Source organism: Amborella trichopoda, chromosome 7, assembly GCF_054954075.1.
Source record: "Amborella trichopoda isolate Santa Cruz 75 chromosome 7, AtrichopodaSantaCruz75HAP2 v2.0, whole genome shotgun sequence".
Classification (NCBI taxonomy): Eukaryota; Viridiplantae; Streptophyta; class Magnoliopsida; order Amborellales; family Amborellaceae; genus Amborella; species Amborella trichopoda.
The window spans coordinates 41,107,770-41,128,005 of NC_142342.1; the positions used below are offsets into that span (position 1 = coordinate 41,107,770).

The following is a 20,236-nucleotide window of genomic DNA, read 5'->3' on the forward strand; positions in this document are numbered from 1 at the left end:
AGAATACAAATATGGTGAACTTGATCAAATAAGCAGGGACAAAATAAAAAAGAACTTCTTAAAGTAATAATACTTAGCAGAGAGTCTTAGAGAGCAAGTGGATAAAGCAATTGAAAGAAACTACGCCTGAAAATCAGGAACTAAAATGAGTTTAAAAAAAAAAATCATATTCATCTTAAGAGATAACACCATTAGAGACTGCAAGATTTGAGGATTTTTATCAGAGATCCTCCCTCTCACACACACACACACATTTTGACCATGACCCCACACACTATGTACACTGCCTCATGCAACCGCCCCATTCTCTCTCTCTCTCTCATGGCCATGACCCCACACACTATGTTCAAATAATATGTACAAGCACAGCCATACAAATCTCTCACATAAGTCATATGCATGCTCTTTCTCTCTCTCGTCCATACATGACCGATTGTCATCTCCATGCCGAACCCTCTCATTCATAAATGAAACCATGTTGTTTCCATGCCCAATCCTCTCATCCATACTTGACCCATCTTTTTCATGCACCGCTCTGTCATCCATACTCGAGCCCTCATCACTTCCATGCATCACCCTCTCCTCCATACATGATCCCTCCTCTCCATGCACTGCACCCTTGTCCCTACATGACCCCTCATAGCTTCTGCATGCCACCTTCCTGTCCATGCACGTCCCCTCTTTACTTCTGTGCACAGCCCTGTCATCCACAAAAAACCCCTCACTGCTCCTACACACCCCCCTCTCGTCTGTACACAACCCCTCATGATCAGGGTTGACCTTTGGGGCCCACACCAAGTGGCCACAAGATGGGGGTGGGGCCCTTGAGTAGCCTCTGAACCTTGGCCCAGCCCTCGATATGGGGCGACGAGGTGGGGCCACCTGATGCCTTTCCAGGCCATTGACCACCTAGTAGGCTCCATTGTCCATGTAAGCCTGTGTGTGGGCACCGCCTTCTGCATCAGCATCTGTGCCAGACTCATTCAACAAATCTGACAGAGATGGTAGGCCCGGATTGGCGGTGGAGCCGGGACTGGAGGAAGAGATCATATCAAGGGGATCGGTGGAGCCTTCCTCAGAGAAGCCCTCTGCCACCTTGTCAGTGTCAGCCTGGTCCTTGGCTTTGAGCTCTCTCTGCCTTAGTTTCTTCGGCTGCTTCTTTTCCAAGATCTCGGCTTGCCTGTCCAATCAAAACATGGGAAGAATGAGGGTGTGGTTCACACACACACACAGATTGGAGTGGTTGTGTAGAAGCAAAACTAAGAATTCGTAAAAAGGGAAATAATCTCAAAAAGAGCATGGGGAGATAAGTAGCTACTCATGCAAGGGCATGCTCACATGGTTTGTAAGACTATAGAGAGGTGAAATGAAAGAAGCAAAGCAGAGAGAACAGAGAGGTACAGAGAAAAGTCAAAAGGAAATGCTGAGAAAGAGAGAGAGCACTAGCTTATATCCAAAAAAGGTGTCAAGTTCAAACTATATCTTTTATCTTAGAATCTTTACCCCCTCGAACGGTTAAGAAAGAGCAATATCGATAAATTCTGCATTTCAAAATATATATATATATATATATATATATATATATATATATATATATGGGAAAATCTGAGATCAGCCCTCTAGCTGAAAGCTACAGTAAACGCCCAATGACCCAGAGTGAATCTAGACCGATTTAATGGCCACGATAGCATTTCGTGTTTTAATTTTAATGTTTTAGCACAATGGCAGAGTGTTTTTTTTCTAAGAAGAGAGTAAAGAGAGAGAGAGAGAGAGAGAGAGCATAGGCAGCAGCCAGTGGTTCCTGACCACCCACCAAAATCTTCACTGTTGCCAACCGAAAAACTTCGTTAAAAACAGTGAAAGTTACCTCAAGAAAGTAACCAAAAAAATAAAGAAAATAAAATTAAACTGGAGTATGCAATGCCCTGGTATAATAACCCAAAAATGAAAAGAAAGACTATGGAAAAAAGAAAAGCAAAAGAAATGACACTACGCCAAACAAACATGAGGTTGGGTACCTCAGGACTTCAGATCTCCTATATAGAATTCATCAACCATGTCAAAGACTCTTGTAGCATGCTGTGGCCTGAAAAATCAACAAAGATAGCAAAGCCAATCACTAAAGAACAGAGGGAAGATAAGATGCATTAACAAATCAACTTAATAAAAGATATCAGTGAAGAGTTTTCTCCGATATACACATGCGCATCGCGCAAGCTCAACTTTACGTCTGTGCCTCACGTGAAAGCCGTGTCGTTTTTCTGTGCGCATTTGTGGCGGCTTGTGCACAATTGTGACCTCGAACCCGTGCTCTTGTGCTGGCTACCCAAGCCTTTTACCGTCACACCAAGTGACGCCCCTATATATATATATATATATATATATATATATAGAAGAAAATAACGAAGGAAAACAATAAAAGGAACAATAAAATAAGCAAACAGTTCCGAGGCATAGTTAAAATAGGTCGACCACTTTTTTGGATGCTTTCTTAAAAAACTGTTCTGTTTTTTCTGTTTTTGAACAATAACTAGATTTCACTGCTTCAAAAGAGTTTTGCAACTGTATTTGTCATTTTACAATCAAGAATTTCTTCACAGAAATTCAAAACCAAAAGGCACTTATGCACATAATTCACATCACCAAGATTCTTAGGAGTATACCCCTTGTTTCATTCTATGATCTGTATGCTGCGTATTTCCATTGATACAACTGGTCACTAAGATAGAAGACTTCAAATCTCCTGATTGGCATTGGAATCAGCCAGCTCTATAGGTTCCCTCCACATGTCTGAGCTATAACTTGAAAAATTAGCAATTTCTTCAAGTATATTTATTAATAATCAAGGGCATTTATCCTCTCCATTAGCCCAGGTGATCACAGAGGCAAAATCCCCTTCACAGATAACTACTCCATTCAAGCGTCAAATTTCTAAGGCCCATTATAGGGTCCAAGCCTCAGACTCTACCGAATTGCACGATGCAAGGGCCCGGGGTAAGTTAGAATATACTAATCTGGCCATCTCTCACAAGCCCTCCAGTGCCAGCCTCAATGGGTTTGCCTTTTGAGCTCTAGTAACAATTTAGCTTAAAAACCCTGTGGGGGCACCAGTCAGCTGCTAGACCTTCCTTCTCTCTTGCATTTTCCATTTGCAATTTCCAACCAGCTATTCTCGAAATCATTCATTGTGCATCCCAAAATTGAGGTTTAGTCTCCTTAAAGTGACCATCGCTTAATTTTTCTTCTAGCCACTTCTAGCTCACGGTCGTTGAAGCACCTACCATAGCGCTAAAGTCAGCTGTAAGACTACAAGTAGAGTCAGCCTCTGAAGGATAACACCTGCCTTGGGAAGCAGTGGTGTATAACACTGCTGCAATAATGCCTCAAGTGAGATTGGAGTAACCCAAGACAATGCAATCAAGTCTAGAACAGAGGCCCAGAGCTTGTTATTGAAGAATGTAAGCATAAATGGTTTATCTATTCAAACCTCTCTCTGCACCTTACATATTTTTTTTGAGTAGACACATTACACAAATATTAGAATAATCCTACCTACCTCCGCACCTAATGTGCCAGTAGTTAACACGTTATTGATCGTGGCTAGCCATACAAGCCACTGTGTTTTAGGAGGGCAGGGATATGCCACACCTTAGTGGCCACAGAATATGCTTCAGGACCTCGAGCAAGTAATTGGTACGTAGATTTTACAGAGAAATCTCCCTCAATATCCAGCACCCAAAGAGAGTCCTCTTTCCTAGGATTAAGGAAGAGCTGCTGCAGCTTTCACAGCAGACTTAGCAGCACATCCACTTCTTTCCCCATCAATGGCCTCCTAGGTCATGGATTCCATGTAGCCTGATATTCAAAACATGGGAGCAGTTCCGCATTTGGATTTGAGGCAATCATAGAACAGGTACTCCTCCTGAATAGATGGGTGTCTAAGACAGGTTTAAACACCACCTAACCTTCTTCCCATCCCCAGCTCGAACTCTGATATTCTGCATAACCTCCTCGCGTCACTTATTCATTTCATTCCATGCACTTGATAAAATTCCCCTATTAGTCTACATTTTCAAGAAGCAATCATCCATACTCTTGCCATATTTACTCAACCATCCTCAACCATTTAGACAATTCTCCGGATTCCCAGACACCCTTTACTCTTTGGAAGACACTGAGCCACAACGAGAATGACTCATGTTCAGGATCACCCTTGTTCAACTCATCCTGAAAATATTTGGCTTGCCCTTTCCTCTTCAGACCAATTCCTCTCACCTATTTGAATCTAGTGGGGGAGAACAAGGTGCAAGATGGGAAAACCCAAGATTTAGGAGTCAGGGGTGGGCATATTAGGAAATGGGTGATAAGTTTGTGCCTCCCAGGCGCAAAAAATGCAAGAAGGGCTACTCCTCTAGAGAATCAGAGTTACTCTCTCTCTATCTGAGAATGCAAAATCTTCTGGTGACGAACCTGATAGGCTCTGGTTTAACTAATCTCACATATCTTATAAATCAAGCTTTCTTTCAAAAGACAAAATCACATCTCCCCAACTTGTTACATGTGCAGCAGAGAGAGGAAACAAGACCATGGCTCGATAACTCTCTATGGTATATATATATATATATATAATGGAGAGAGAGAGAGAGAGAGATGGCCTTCAATTTAATGGAGAGACTCGATTTGTGAGGGGGAGTGATCTAAGAAAGTGACACACAACAATTAAGAAATGTACCCATAAAATCCTTCAGTAGAGTCGTCTCCTGCATGTGCTAGTATCGCATCACGTCCTGAATGCTCCTCCACATATGATGTACCATCATAGACCTGCAATAAAAATTCAAAGTTACTTATTACTGATAAAAGATCAATGAATATAACTAAGAGAGAGAGAGTTTGGCCCCCCAGGAGAAAGAGAGAGAGAGAGAGAGACAGACAGACAGACAGAGAGAGACAAAGATAGAGAAACATATAGGGGGAGAGAGAGAGAGAGATGAATATCTTAAATTTCAAATGACATCAGTTTGAACCTTATCTTTTACAATGATCCAACAGTCTTTCCTCGTGCTATGCAAAGCAACCTCAGCTTTTGTGTAGCTCCTGGGACCCTGATAAGTAGGACCGATGAGTCCATTTGGTGTAGCAATTAAACCATATGGTTATTGAACGCTATCTATTGGTATTTGGTAATTAAATGTGTAGTTTGAATAGACATCTTTCCTCTTTTATCCAAAACGATATACCTTAGTGGAGATGGTTGGTTGAGTAACTTGAGATTTACCTGCATGAGAAAAAAGGTTGAACAGTACTTGCAATCAAAGAAAATTGCCATCAAAGGACCAAATATGTAATTAACATTTTATAGGAAACTTGGGAAACTGAGGGAGGAAGCTACCAGGCTTGATAACACGTGGGATAAGGAAAACAGCTCCCAACAACACTCCCAAAACCAAGGCCACCAGAATGGTCACCATTCCTCAGATCCAGATCCCTAAGTTGGTCATAAATATTAACAATATATCAATGTGCATTATGAATGTCTATTGCCATAAACCTCCTACGTAAGCAGTTATCCATCAAAAGAAATAAAAAGAAAAAAAAAGGCACATGTACAAGAACCTTTAACTACAACTAATTTAGGATATCCATAGGTACTGAGTACAATAGAAGAGTAATCATCTTAGATCAATATGTCATTCGGTCTACCTCTTTTAAAAAGAATATTCATTAAATTCTAAGCAAAATTTATAAATTATGCCGCATGTGAAATAAGAAAAGTGGGGCAAGAAACACCATCAAGATAGTAGGGGGGGTGATCCTCATGAGTCATGAAATAGAACATCTCTATCAATTTCCTCAGTGGCAACCGTGTTGGTCTCTGTATTATCATCCTCCAGATATCAGATGCATCATCTAATGATGAAGTAATTCCAAATGGAAACACATATAAACATCATAGAATCATATAAATACTCCAAGTTAATCTTATTGTCCAACTAATATACTCTAACTGTGTTTGCAACTCCTTGGATTCTACATGGGACCACACTCGTGGATTTGATTAGAAGAAGTTACATCATGATCATATAAATCTATGCATATTGATCACAATGGAAAAATGGGTTCTTAATTCCATTGTTAGAGGGCTCAACTAAAGATTTCGCCAGGCCTTGCAAGAATCAGAACAGTAGGCAACTTACTAGCCTTGGTCTTACCTATAGCTTGCTAGCTAGAAAGCTTCTCCATATACACGAAGCAAGGTCATGAACTCAATTTCTTGGGGAAGTGCTAGGTGGAAAGCTTGGTACTAAGAAAATTTCCAAATTCTATGGATATGAAGCAAGCCAATTAGATCAGTTTCTTCATGTATTGGTTGAGTTAGCATGCTCAAATGTATTTATATAAACATATGCATATGTGTCTCAATGAAAATTATGTTTTTCCACACCCATCTAAAATTATGTATAATCCAATAGTAGTAAAAGCAATGACCATCGATTATACCCAGTCATCTTTGCCATCTGGGAAAATGTCACCCCATAAACTATGATGTCAATTGCTTAAAACCTTAAGAACTTGATTAGCATTTTATTCTTCCAAGTTTCGAGAAATGCAGTTGACTTAAATATATGATGTCAAAGTCACTCATAACTAGTGCATTGCTCTAAACTCTCATGCTACATTACGTGAATGCATTTATATCAAAAATGAAAAAACACCAGAATGCTATACTACATTAATCATTCTCACGTTTACATGGAAAGCCTACATTGTAGAAATTTCCTAAAAGCCATGAACCCCAAGTGTAGAATTCATCAAAACTTAGCTATAAATTGTCTACTCCAATAATGGACGACTAGAAAGATCATGTTTATACATTGTTTTCTTGCTTTACACATCAACCACTGTTCGGGGAGTTCAGAACAAAAATTATAAATATCAAACACAAAGTACTTATTTTCATAAGAAACCTTGATATCAATTGTATTAAATTCGAAGAAGGAAATTAGGATCTGCAATCCTGAAACATCAGAGCTATTATAATTAAATATTTAATTCATAATCCAAAAAAAGCCTAATTTCCATTGTAGCAATGTCTGGAAGCTATAAGATATAAATAAAACCCTTGAACCCAACGAACCCAAATTATCCAAATAAGCAAACCAATCTTTTTCTCTTTCTTTTTCTTTAAACCAATATCAAATATTGGCCCCATTTCTACATTTCTCTTAACAAAATCCTCTGACACGAACTTCTAAATACTAATCTACTAACAACAACAATAACAGAAATCAAAATGAAACAAATGAGAGGCTTTTCAGACCAAAAATTGCGTAGGGAGCATTATTAAGAGGAGTTACAGAGAGCGAGATTCATGAAAGAAAAATATTGGATCTAGATTATTATTTTTTGACAATTTTTTATTGTTAAAGATAGGATTTGGATTTATGAACTCTAGAACAAGAGATAGAGAAGCAGAACCCAGAAAGGGAAGAGATGATCAATACGTACACGAGCTTCTCAAGCTCAATCAATGGCGACCTAGACGCCTCAAAAGTTTCCCCAATGCTAAAACGCTTCTCTCTCTCTCTAATCTGAATAAGCAAAAGTTTCCCGAATGCTGATACGCTTCTCTCTCTCTCACTCTGTAAATCTGAGTAAGTAACATAGGAAGGTGTGCTCAGAAGAGATGACACTCCTCAGCCGTCCGATTTTTTATCTGACGGATTGTGATTTGTAACCACACTGTATTGAAGTGACGTTCTCTCTTGTCAATCCTAGACCCAGTGATGCTATATGGTCTCGAGTTTGAACTTTGAAATATAACGGAAAAATTACATAAACCCAACCAAAATCAACTATTCATTCAAATTACCCCATCTAAACTTTTTTCACTACTTCTTTTTTTTAAATCCATATTTACTAGCAAATACCCCCTACCTAAAAAAAATGAAATCTAAGGCAATATTACCCCTCCTTTACCCACGAACCTATGTCTACTCTCGCTCTCTCTCTCCACTGACACTCTCTTCATGACTTACCCACCTATTTCAACTCTTGCTCTCTCTTCACTGACGCTCTCTCTCTTCACAATTTACCCACTTATTTCTACTCTCGTTCTTTCTCTTCATTAGCGCTCTCTCTCTTTTCATGATTTACCCGCTGTTACCAATCTAACATTCGTATACTGCAGTCCAGCGATTAGGAAGGGCAATCCGGCATTTTCATGGGGCACTCTAGCATTTCATCCCACTGGAACTGCCTCGGTCCGACGTTGTGAGGGTCAGTCCGACATTTTGGGAGGTCAGTCCAACATGTTTAATGTGCAGTCCGGTATTTATGTCACTGAAACTGCCCTGTCCGGCGTTCTGAGGGGGAAGTCCAGCATTCGTATATTGTGGTTCGGCATTGGGGAAGGGCAATCCGACATTTTTATGGGGCGGTTCGGAGTTTCATCTCACTAGAACTGCCCCGGTCCGGCATTCTAAGGGTCAGTCCAACATTTTGAGAGGTCAATCCGGCATGTTTAAGGTGTCGTCCGGGGTTTATGTCACTGGAACTGCTCCAGTCTGATGGCAGTCCGGCAGTTAGGGAGGCAAGTCCGGCATTCGTTTATTGCGGTCTGGGGATTTGTTCTATTGGAGGGGCATTCCGGCGTCAAACAATTTCGATCCATGAATTTCGTTTTATTGGACCCGAAAATGACTTTTTAAAATACATGAAGGGAATCTTCATCAAAAAAAATTCACTTTTTGTATTGGGGGGTATTTGCTGGAAAACATAGTTTTTGAGAAAAAGTTGTTAGGAAAGCTAAGGTGAGGGGTAAGCTGAATGAATAGTTATATTTGAGGCACCCTCGTTCCATATATAAGTAAGGCTCACCTTCAAAATTTCACTTAAGATATAATTTTGATGCACGAATCTTAGGCTTGAAAATTTGTTTTTATTTCTATTTATGGAATTTAAACTTTTATAAATTGTACAAGTTAGAGTCGATTTATAAAGATTTGAAAATCTTGAAAATAGACTGTCCAAATAACTTGTTGTAAGATTGACTATTTTTTTTACCTAGAAATACTTTTTTGAAAAAACTTTATGTAGGGTGAAGTCCAGAACAATCAAATTAAGGTGCACCTCACAAATTCACTAGGTTGTTTTGATCCAAAAAATCCTTAAAATCAATCATCTCGATCTCAAGATGTATGTACATAAGAAAAAATGGATTTTCAACTCTTGGAAATGGTTCATCTTGTAATGCATTATCTGGACTGTTAATTTTCAAGTTTACGAAGTGTTCACAAATCTACTCGATCTACGCTATTGTTTAAGCTTCAAATTTTATAATTAAAGATGAAAATAAAATTTCAGGCCATCACAAAGACATTCAGTGCTAAAATAACATCTTTTGATACTATTTCAAGGTGCGCCTTACTTTGATTGTTTAAGACCTCAACCTTATATAAACCACACACTTCTTTTTCTTTCTTCATATCCACACATCGTCGAAGTGAATATAATCAATTAGGGGTTTTCCATTGGAACATTTTCTTCTAGAAGATATATGAGGTATACTAAACTTTTTGCAATATAAAACCCACAAAAGCATAGTTAGTTTAGAAAAGCCTAATTATAAGTTTTTAAAACTTTTTATGTTTTAACTTTTTTGAAAAAATTATAGTTACTCCTGGCCCTAGCTGCATTGTGACCGCACTCCCTTCTCTCCTTTGCATGTCCTTTTGATGAGTGACCCTCCATTTCTCCCCTTATTATGCTAAATCTTGCATTTGTTCACCATTTCTTATAGGGATTGTCTATAAAAGACCATTTATCTTTTGTACAATGAAGTCACAACTATTCCCACTCATAGACGTCAAATTAGATGGTTTAGAGTAAATCACAAAATTTGAGAAAAAATTTTTGGCCCTTTGTCTATTCAATGACATTCTGACGACCACCCATTTTGAAATTTAAGGGCCAAGAATGATTGTGACCTCCTTGTACAAGCGATAAATGTTTTCTTTGTAGATAATCTCTTTCTTTCACCCCCAATTTTTGTTGTTTCTTCATTGGCCTATAATTACATGATGTGAATCTTTTGGGTTAGTTCCTTACTCTAAAGTATAGCTTTATTTGCTTTATTTGAAGTTATTTTTGACTTTTCGGTAATATGCTCTTGTTCATTTCCCCCCTATAATTATGCAAGGATGATACTCATTTTGTTCTTTTGATTTGGATGTGATTCTTCTGTGTTCATCTGGTTGAGTTTCATTCCAAATATGTAGTACAGATTCATTTAGATAAACTGAAAAGCAAAACAGTGCTGGCAATGAACTCAACCATTCGAGCTCTGTTATTTTCTTCCTTCAAATTATTATAAACTCGAACTCAACCATTTGAGCTCTGTTATTTTCTTCCTTCAAATTATTATAAACTCTAGCATACCAGCTTCCGCTTTAAATCCAGTGATCGTTTTTTTTCTATGGTTGGTTTTATCGAATCAATTGTTACTACTTATTTCTTTTTAATAGGGTTGATCTCCCTCTGACCCCATGAAGGAGTTATGATGAAGTAACAATGAAAAATCTATACTTCAAAACTCCAAAGTTAAGTCGGCCTCGGCACAAGTAGTACTAGGATGAGTGGCCTCCTGGGAAGTCCTTGTGTTGTACCCCTTTACGGGTCGGGCCACATCATCTCCACTTATTCACCCAAAAACAAAGGAAAAAGAATGAAAAATTTTGGTTGCCGGAAGCAAGGTTCTCAAAGGTGGGGCACTTTTTTTTGGACAGCAAGGCATAATCTTGTTATTCCTAACCATCCATTTCAAGGGAAAGCATACTATGATGACATTATATGGTCGTAGGTGTCATCACCATCCAATCAAAGGATGAACAGTCCCACCAAAAAATGAATTGACAAAATTCATGGTTTCCAGACCCTCATCACAACCATCCATATTTCGGAAGGTAATACAATACATAACCATACAAATTTTCTATGGTAATGTGGAACATAGTATGTTTTCCTCATTTCAAAAAAGAAGAAAATAAAAAACTATGAATTAAGGATGGAATTCCAACCAATCCACCAATATAATATTAATAATCAGAACTTGGGACAATGTATCACTCCCAAGTTTTGCAACCCCAATTCCTTTCCATGTGAAAAAGGAAACAAGTATTAACCCAAACATGGTTCGGTCACTCTCGAAAAATATTAGTAGCCCCACTTAAGGTGGCCAAAATGCCATTGATGCTCCAAATACATACAAATTGGCCAAAACGACCACAAACTGGTTCTGGAACAATGTCCCTTTCAGGCTTCTTATCAAACCCAATCATCATCATATCCTGTCCCTCAAGCTTTGGCTTAGTCATAAGATGCCATGTCTACAAGAGGGAGGCGAAACAATCAACCTTTGTAGTTTGCACCATAGCCAAACCAGGCTGATCTACTCTTTCTTATCGGTTTTTTTTTTCCCGGCTCCTTGTTTCCATCTACTAGAGGCAACACAGCCAAAAAGAACCTAACCACAACTTTTAATAGAAAGTCCAGAGGACTATAATATAACACAACATGATGCTGATGCACACTTGCCCATGGCTTTAGCCTTTCTTTTTTGACAGTCTTGAATTGCCTCCAACTGGGTGATGATAGTCTCAAAGGAGGGCCGCAGATTGGGGTTCTTATGCCAACATTGCCTTAAAAGCCTGGTTGGATGCAAGAGCAAATTCGTCACCCCCAAAAAAAAAAAGAGCCATCATAATCATAACAGTATCAGGTGGAATTGGAGGTTTTGCCATTTTTCTGGCTTGCATTTAATGACATATGTTAATTGGTATTTGGGAGTTTATTCAAGGCTGACAGCCCATAGTATGCAATCCAATTTGACCTTGCACTTTGTGTGGCCATGAGATCTGGACAATCCATCAGTATCCACAACATGTATGGAATAGCAGGGCATGCTTATGCCATGTATCAATGGATATATGGGGCTTGTGCATCTATGCATGTGAATAGGACTCATGCTCAAAGTATTATGAGCACAAACACACAAACTCACATGCAAGTGCTTGCCTTTCTTTTCTTTCTCAATCAATAACAAAAAATTTATTCACGCTTCTTAAAATTACAAAAAATAAAATGTAAAGTAGGTGCATGTCCACATGATATATAGTATGTGCATGGCAGAGATAAAAACACATGATATACAATATGATTATATGTATGTATCTAACACTCTGTATCTATACCACATTCATGCATTGCCATGTTTATGAGCACATGTATGTATCCTGTTTGCGAGCAATCCCATACACATGCATGAGCTCATGCATCAACATCATGCAGATGCAGTCACATGCGGATAGCAAGCCTATTTGTATTGAGCATGGATCACAGTCCTCCATGGCACATGCATAACATATGCATGAATTCAAACATGCATCCCCACATGAATCAATCTATATTATGTGAATGTAATCACAAGTGTATGAATGACCACATGCATCCATACAATGCAAATGCAGTCGCGTATGGGCACATGCTTGAGTGTATGCCAAAATTAGGGATAGAGTTGACACCATACATTTCAAGTTTAAGGTTCATAAACAAGGAATACTTACGACTTAATGTCTTCTGGGTAGAAGAGCGCTGAGAGAGATGGTCGTGAATGCTCATATGCTCGCTTATCTGCAATTGCCTCTGGTGGTTCAGACATGTTTGAGGGCCCCCCTTGAAACAACTGCATAAACAAACCACATCAAACATGTAGTTCTAGAAGAAGAAAGTGGTCATTTATTAAAAACGTGTGGATCTGACAGCGTCAAGAATGCTCTCATGGCCGCAAACTGCAGTTGTCTCAGGATCACTTGCATGTGTTGAACTTCTTTGTATTTTTGAGATCTATAGAGTACCTCATGTAGAATTAAGGCAAAGGAGAAGACATCAACACTTTTTCCATATGATTCCCGGCGATAAACTTCAGGTGCCATATAACGATCTGCAAAAATAGGTCAGGTAAGACACAGGAAGATGCAAAAGTAAACAGGTCAAACTGACATAGCAATGTCACTAATAATTGATTGGTGAAATAGAACTTACATTAGAAAAGGGAACATAACAATTGAGTAAAAAAACACTTTCAGTTAAATCAAAACACATTTTGAATTGATGGAAGACCTCACATGACCCAGTCCCTCCTGTCATCTTGTATGAGCCAAGCGAACGCTTTTCTTGGGCTATCTTGCTTAGACCAAAATCTGTAACCTTAAGGTGTCCTGAATCATCTAGCAAGACATTCCTGCAGGGAGAGAGAGATAGAGAGATAGAGAGAGGCAGGTGAGAGGCAATATGATAACAACCTCATCCAAGCCTTATCCCAATGATTTGGGGTAGGCTAATATATATATAAAGGGAAAAGATCCTGTGCGCCCAGGTGCGTACTGCTACAGTAAACACCCACGGTCCAGATTGAATCTGGGCCGATCTGAAGATCACGGATGTCCGATAGTATTTGAATTTTAGTTTTTTTTCTACAAATCCAAATCACTTGAAATTTTAGGCGTGTGTTCTTCAAAAATAAGGAAAATCTACGAAAAATATCAAAAAAAAATTTACATGAAATAAATTGACCAAAATACCCCCGAAAATTTTCGAAGGGTATTTTGGTCAATTGTTTTTTTTACGAATTATTTTTTATATATTTTATTAGGTGCGCCTTGATGAGAAGAACACATGCCTAAAATTTCAAGTAATTTGGATTTGTAGAAAAAAAATTTAAAATTTAAACACTATCGGACATCCGTGAGCATCAAATCGGCCACAAAATGGCCCAGATTCGATCTGGGCCATTCGCGTATGGGCGTACAGCAGTGACCCCATATATATATATATATATATATATATATATATATATATATATAAATAGAGAGAGAGAGAGAGAAAGAGAGAGAGAAAGAAAGGGTATCCATCTGTATTATAATAACTATGGACAATTAATTGAGACATGAGGAGCAGCAGCAAGGGTAGGAATCATTGTCCATTACCTCGGAGTCAGATCACGATGTATTATAGGGTACGGCTTATGTTCGTGGAGATAATTCATGCCTCTGTAAATCCACATGAAATGGATGCCGAGTTACAAGTGCAAACACCATGATCAAGAAACATATACAGAATATTTTTCCTTCACGCAATACGCCTTTCTACAGTTCCCGAGATATATTACTTATTTAAATTGTTAATCATTTAAGGAATCGACAAGTTTATGATACGGCACTATGAGTTGTTGCAATAACATAGCAATAAATCATGATGCTTTAAGTTTCTACGAGACTCAAATATTATACAGGCAATGCATACAATAAGCGCTCTTGGTAACAACTGATGTCTGGGGGTGGTGTGACTGACCTGTACCAAGAAATGCACTTTAATTGTATACAAACCTATTATCAATAAGAGTGAAGAGCAAATAAATAAATAATACTCTCGGTTGTGGGTGAACTCTCAGTTATTCTCAATTTTAAACCTAGGCAATCTCCTAGCCTGAAAAGCCTTAGGCAATCATAGCTCCCTTGCCCAAGGAAAATGCATTTGATGATATTGACTAATCCTCAACCTCTAGGGTCAAAACATTAATGCAGCCTGCCAGTGGAAATAGTGGCAAAGATGTGGCCGGTTTCCCAGCAGTAGTGCAGATATATCCCAGATAAAACTCCTAAGCCTTACTATTTTAAGAAATTCTAAGAGCAACAGATTGACCAGTCCAATAATTATTCATGAAAGACTAAACAAAAAATAAGGCGCATACCTGGCAATATCTAAAGCATATGATACAGCTGTACGAGGATCAAGTCTCCCTTTCTTCTTTAGGATGTCATATAAACTTCCCTATTAACCAAGGACAACAATACTAATCAGAATATGTGCATGTTTACAGATAAATATTATCCTTTTAACTAGCATCCATGTAACCATAATTCTATACCGGATCCAATAACAGATTTTTGAAAGAAAGCAAAGTTGAGAAACTTACATTTTGGAGATATTCAGTGAGGAAGGTTAGGCGTTCAGTGTGCTTTAGAACACCAAGAAACTGTACTATGTTGGGGTGACGCAACTTAGCCCACAGGGAAAATTCCTTCCTGAAGGTATAACTGAATAACAATACCGTGGATTACTTATACTTTGCACAATGCATTGTAAAAAAATGTCAATGTATAAATATAATTCATGATCTTCCAGTACATGGGGTGACTCCAAAACCCAAGACTCAACAATTTGCTTTCTGATGCAATTACCTTCTGAGAAAGGTTTCAGATAGCATTGTTCCAAATAATGTTAGGGTGATTAGATATCTTGCAGTTTTCATTTAAACACTTGAAACAAAACATAATTTAATCTATGGAAAATATTTCCTTCCCTAAATCTTTCTATATCAAAAAACATCCCCAACCATTTAACATTTTTTGCACAGAAAAATAGCTGTTGCACAGAAGAATTGCTGGACAAAGAAAATATTCAAATGAACTAATAGACAGGCAACTAGACTTGGGCTGTACTTCAACAAAATTAGAAGTTGTTGCTGAGACAATCTTCTACTGACATGTAAAAACCAAGCAGCCACAAGCACTGACTTGTTTTTATTTTATCATTATATTATATTAAGTACTCATACTACTAAGGTAGGCCGAAATGGTCTGAATATCTTGGACACAGTGTTAGGCTGCATTTTATATGCCTTTTTTCTTTTCGATAATTCATGACATAATTGTCTTTTGGTGCACAAGTTTCCCTTTTGCTCTATCGTGTATCATACATACTATTTTTTGAATTATACAGCCACTAAAAAATCTTCATAAGAAAAAATTACACTTAGAATTGGCATATTGGTGCCTTAAAGATTCTTGAGAATAAGTATGCAACAATTCAATTACATGTGAATTCTGTCGTATTGTCGATACCCACATAGCATTTGACTTCAAGCCTCAGCATGTGCCCAAATTACAATAAAACATGGATAAAGGAAAAGACATTGAACAAGATGTAAAGGTTTTCTCCTTGCATGTTCTCAATTCTAGTTATTGCACTATGGTTGAATATTTTTGGGTTGATGGAAAATGGAAAATCCAGTATTCTGTTGTAACAGGTTCAATGATTCAGCATGCCCTCTAAACAACCAACCAACAAGAGAAAAAGTACTTAACTGCAGCTTCTCTACCAGAATATCAAAACAACAATATAACTTCATAGTCCAATACAAGTAAGGCATTTCTCATGGGATTAATGAATAGAATTGAGAATGAATATACATGCTTAAAATATGATTCTACTTAGTTTCAAAAAAAACATATGATTCTACTCACTTGACCCGTGGATTTGATGCAATGGAAGAACGAATAGTCTTTGCAGCCACTTCCGTACCTCGCCACTTCACTAAATAAACTTCTCCAAAAGAACCCTGTTGAATTTACAAAATTAACCATAATCTTAACTGCATAGACAACAAAAAAAAGACGAGGAAAGCACTAAACTCAACGGGCTAGACCTAATAGAAGAGGAAAAGTGCAACAGTTTGTTTTATTGTGATGGGTTTCAAAAACACGTTTGAACCAGAAATCAATGCAAGACCTATATGGGTGGTAGTTACTTCAGAGAAGATAATAAATTTGAATGGGCCTCCCTTCATGGGTGGCTATAAGAGATTTGGAGCTCATAGTTAAGCATAAAATTATAGAAATATCATCCTTAATAATAATGATGATGATGATGATAATGATGATGATGACATTAGCAACAATATTAATAGTACTAGTAATAGTAATAATAGTAGTGATAATAAGGGAAGTTATAAAATCTTCAAAAAGAAACATCTACAGGAAAACTCAAATGTCGCATACATTCTATAGCTAGAGAAATATATTTTTCAAGAACAAATTAAATCTTTCATTCACAATTTATCCAGTGTTATTAGGACCAAACTGGCCATCAAGCCTGTGAGGGCACCAATCCAGTCTGAACTAGTCAGACAGGTCAGTTCACCTATCAAACGGGTCTGAAAATATAAACAAAAAATATATATAAAAATTAAAAATATTTGGTCAAAACCGGTCAAAAAAGATTTGAGTTAGGTGGTTCACACTAGGTTGATCAATCAAAACCATCCAGTTCAAACCGGTTTTGATTGGCTTTTGAAATGTGCTCCCATCGGTTCGAGACCCCCAAACTAACCATTTGGGGCACTGGTTCACCAATTCCCGGTCCAAAACGGATGGTCTGATCTGGTCTTAATTACATTGGTTTTTATCTATATGCTTCATAAAGTACACCCAAACTTTACCCTCCAAGAAGCTTATGTAAATGACAGCACTAAGAAAACACATAAGTAATGATGGATTCAACACAACTGCGTTCTTAAGCACAAAGGCAAAGAAAATAGAGAGCATGAAAATAGTGCATTTTCAACCACAAAATATAAAGAACAGGATGTGGTGATAACTTTCTTAAAGTGCCAGCTCCCCTAAGGAGTTTGGCTAAACAGATAATTACCTCTCCAATAAGCTGTTTACCATACATGTCCACCTCACTTTGATCAATCTCACAACATGGTGCAGAATCAAGTCTCACCTAGGCAAGAAACTAGGAATAAGATAAATGGATGAAGAATCTATGTAATATTGAAAGAGTAGCATCTCCTACACGTAGAAGTGAGATCCCAGGCCATATTCTAGAACAATGTGAGCCTTATATGCTCCATGAAAGTACAGTTCTTACAATCACCCTAGCAATTAAAGGAAATTTATTTAGTGAGACCTAAATTTTCTTGATAACTAAAAGAACAGAAAAGAGAAAGCGCAAACTAAAACAGCCAAGCCCATTAATAATATATCCACATTCTTTACCCCTTGCACAAAAATATTCAATTACTGGATCAATCTACAAAAGTAAACTATCACTTACTGGATCAATTCCACCTCTTCCCTCCAATAACCTGCAGATCTCCTCATGACCAGAGCTGTAAGCATCTGTTAAAGGCTGAAATTTTATACATCAAATTAATATCCTGAAACTGAAACTAGTGATACTCATGTCTAACTATATGCACAATTTACTTTCAAATATCATCCACCCCTAAAATAACTGAAGCCATCAAGTGCTAATGAGGAAAGAGGTCATCCATAATGAAGAAACTCAAAAAACACAATAAAGGAACCACCATAATATCAAACCAATAAAAAAAGTTCAGCATGGTTACATAGATTTCAGGGCAGTTCTGAGTCCTTATACATATATACTGTGGCATGCAAGGGCTTTTCCGATTGAATTTCACACATAAGCCATTTGTAAAGAACTAAAACTCCAGGGGGAAACAAGATATATCAACTAGCTTCCTCTACAAAAAAAAAATTATACTACCTTATTTGCATAGGTAACAGTTTTATTGTACCAACAGTGAATAAGCCAACTTCTTTGAGTGGTTCAGATAAAGGATTTATGGAGAGGTGGGCCCTATGCTCTGATTTGCAGGTTGAAAGCTAGACCAAAGGGGGAGGAGCTTCTAAGTGTTGGAGGGGTTAGAGGAACAAATGGGGGTGGTTGAGATAGATGAGCAAAATCGATTTGAGAAGCCACCAAGGGGGATGTCATGCTTGGGCGCATTCATTAAAGAAAACAAGATCAATGTAATTTGAAGGTTGGGGTTGCTAACTATATAAAATGATAAATATTATGCAATAGTACTTTGTAGTGTAACAAAAAGATCTAAGTAAATACAAGCAAGCAAAAGTACTATAGTTGCGAATATGCAATAAAGTCACAATGTATGGTTCATGGAAAGCTGAAAACCATTGCAATAAATGGACAAACACCATCAATTGATGATAGATATGGAGCTCAAGGGGAAAAGACCTTACTGTGTGACCCCAACGATCCATAGAGTTGACATCAGCTTGATTCTCAAGAAGCAACTCAACAATATCAGTGCAGCCCTCACAGGCCGCCAAGTGAAGAGCAGTCCTTTTGTCATAATCTGACACATTTGGGGATACGCCTTTCCTTATTTCCTGAATCACACCATCCCGATCTCCTCTGCTTGAACAATGCAGAAGCCGGTATGGACCATCCAATTCAATCCCCTGCGGGTGAACCTCCAGCAGTTAGTGCATGATTCCTATGGTGACTTGAATTCAAAATGTGAATAATATATGCATCATATCTCACACAATATGACAATGTATAACTTAGCCAAGTCAAATGCTTTGCTGTAACTAACGCAAGCCATTTACTCAGAGCATATAAATAAAGAAATCTGATAAACAGCTTGGATCCATAGATGGACTTGCCCGATCATTTTAATCAATGAAACCAACAAACTGAACCTAAATGTCAACCAACTAGCTGCCATGGAAGCAAGAATAAGCCTCATAAACCAAATTCATGCAAATAAAATGACAAACCAAATTTTAACCCCAAAATAACAAACAACATAGAAATTTTAATGCACTAACTGTCATAGAAGAAATAGACTCATAATCCGAGTTCTTTTTTTGGGTAAGTTAATCTGAGTTTCTACAAATAACAACACAATCCAAATTATAACGCTCATAATAACTAGCAACTATGGAAAACTTAGTCTACTAACTGCCATAGAAGCAATAGTAAGCTTCAGAATTCAAATTACTACAAATAACAAGCCGAACCAGATTATTACAAACCCCACAAGAACAACAGACAATTGCAAATTAACCTAACCCAAGATATATAAAAAGACCCAATAGTCCAAATCATCAAGGAAAGACCCCAGAAAACCCAAGATCTTTAGAACTGATACCTTAAATGATGGTGTTGGACACTCCTCCATGAATTCCTAAAGCTCCTGAGCTCAAGCCAAAAAAGAAATAACAGGAGGAAACCCTAAAATCCAAATCAAATCCTAAAAGGGCTAAACTAAAGCGACAATCAGTAAAACAATTTATAGAGAACAAGGACTCGGGTGTAAGAACCGGGTTGGTTGAATAACAGTGAAAACCAACCATTGTCGTCGCAATGTAAGAACAAATAAAGGTTTCGGACCTATCAAAGGACTGTTAAGACGAGGTGACCTCGAATTGATCGAAAATGGTGGGAAAAAAGGGATAAGATTAACTGGAAATGGGGGTAAAAATTAAGGTTTAGGGCTTGTTTATTGCCATTTTCTGAGAAACCTAGCTTTTGGTGTTTATATATGTTTCGGTCCAAT

At 37.8% G+C, this 20,236-nt stretch overlaps 2 protein-coding genes across 4 annotated transcripts; both read right to left on the reverse strand.

Annotated features, from left to right (window-relative positions):
- Positions 1-146: 146 nt before the first annotated feature.
- LOC105420996 (cytochrome B5-like protein) lies at positions 147-7,620 on the reverse strand. Of its 2 annotated transcripts, none has more exons than XM_088871374.1 (7): positions 7,510-7,620; positions 5,393-5,488; positions 5,241-5,278; positions 5,028-5,105; positions 4,733-4,824; positions 2,019-2,086; positions 147-1,180 (listed from the first exon to the last, which is right to left on the reverse strand). In XM_088871374.1, the coding sequence occupies exons 2-6, from the start codon at positions 5,469-5,471 to the stop codon at positions 2,020-2,022; spliced, it is 354 nt and encodes a 117-aa protein (XP_088727500.1). In that variant the 5' UTR covers positions 5,472-5,488; positions 7,510-7,620; the 3' UTR covers positions 147-1,180; position 2,019. The 2 variants fall into 2 exon arrangements, with proteins under 2 accessions (XP_088727500.1, XP_088727501.1); XM_088871375.1 differs by having other exon boundaries at positions 5,393-5,875; positions 7,480-7,620.
- Positions 7,621-10,955: 3,335 nt separating this feature from the next.
- LOC18423018 (serine/threonine-protein kinase VIK) lies at positions 10,956-20,236 on the reverse strand. 2 transcript variants are annotated; one of them, XR_016058980.1, is made up of 12 exons: positions 19,829-20,236; positions 18,912-19,133; positions 17,959-18,033; positions 17,548-17,625; positions 16,365-16,459; positions 15,035-15,155; positions 14,810-14,889; positions 14,046-14,108; positions 13,102-13,300; positions 12,915-13,000; positions 12,624-12,742; positions 10,956-11,708 (listed from the first exon to the last, which is right to left on the reverse strand). XR_016058980.1 is itself a non-coding variant. In XM_020669199.2 (12 exons), the coding sequence occupies exons 1-12, from the start codon at positions 19,856-19,858 to the stop codon at positions 11,558-11,560; spliced, it is 1,236 nt and encodes a 411-aa protein (XP_020524858.1). In that variant the 5' UTR covers positions 19,859-20,236; the 3' UTR covers positions 10,956-11,557. The 2 variants fall into 2 exon arrangements, 1 of the variants encoding a protein (XP_020524858.1); XM_020669199.2 differs by having other exon boundaries at positions 13,185-13,300.

Bases quoted from the DNA above. Each gene is read 5' to 3' on its own strand.
- LOC105420996 (XM_088871374.1), bottom strand. From the start codon at position 5,471: ATGGTGACCATTCTGGTGGCCTTGGTTTTGGGAGTGTTGTTGGGAGCT. The intron at 5,279-5,392 runs GTAGCTTCCTCC...TTTCTCATGCAG, and splicing joins CCCACGTGTTATCAAGCCTG to GTAAATCTCAAGTTACTCAA. The intron at 2,087-4,732 runs GTACATTTCTTA...TTGATTTTTCAG, and splicing joins TCTACTGAAGGATTTTATGG to GCCACAGCATGCTACAAGAG.
- LOC18423018 (XM_020669199.2), bottom strand. From the start codon at position 19,858: ATGGAGGAGTGTCCAACACCATCATTTAAG. The intron at 19,134-19,828 runs GTATCAGTTCTA...GTTCACCCGCAG, and splicing joins GTCCAACACCATCATTTAAG to GGGATTGAATTGGATGGTCC. The intron at 17,626-17,958 runs GTAAGTGATAGT...TTTCTTGCCTAG, and splicing joins GAAGAGGTGGAATTGATCCA to GTGAGACTTGATTCTGCACC.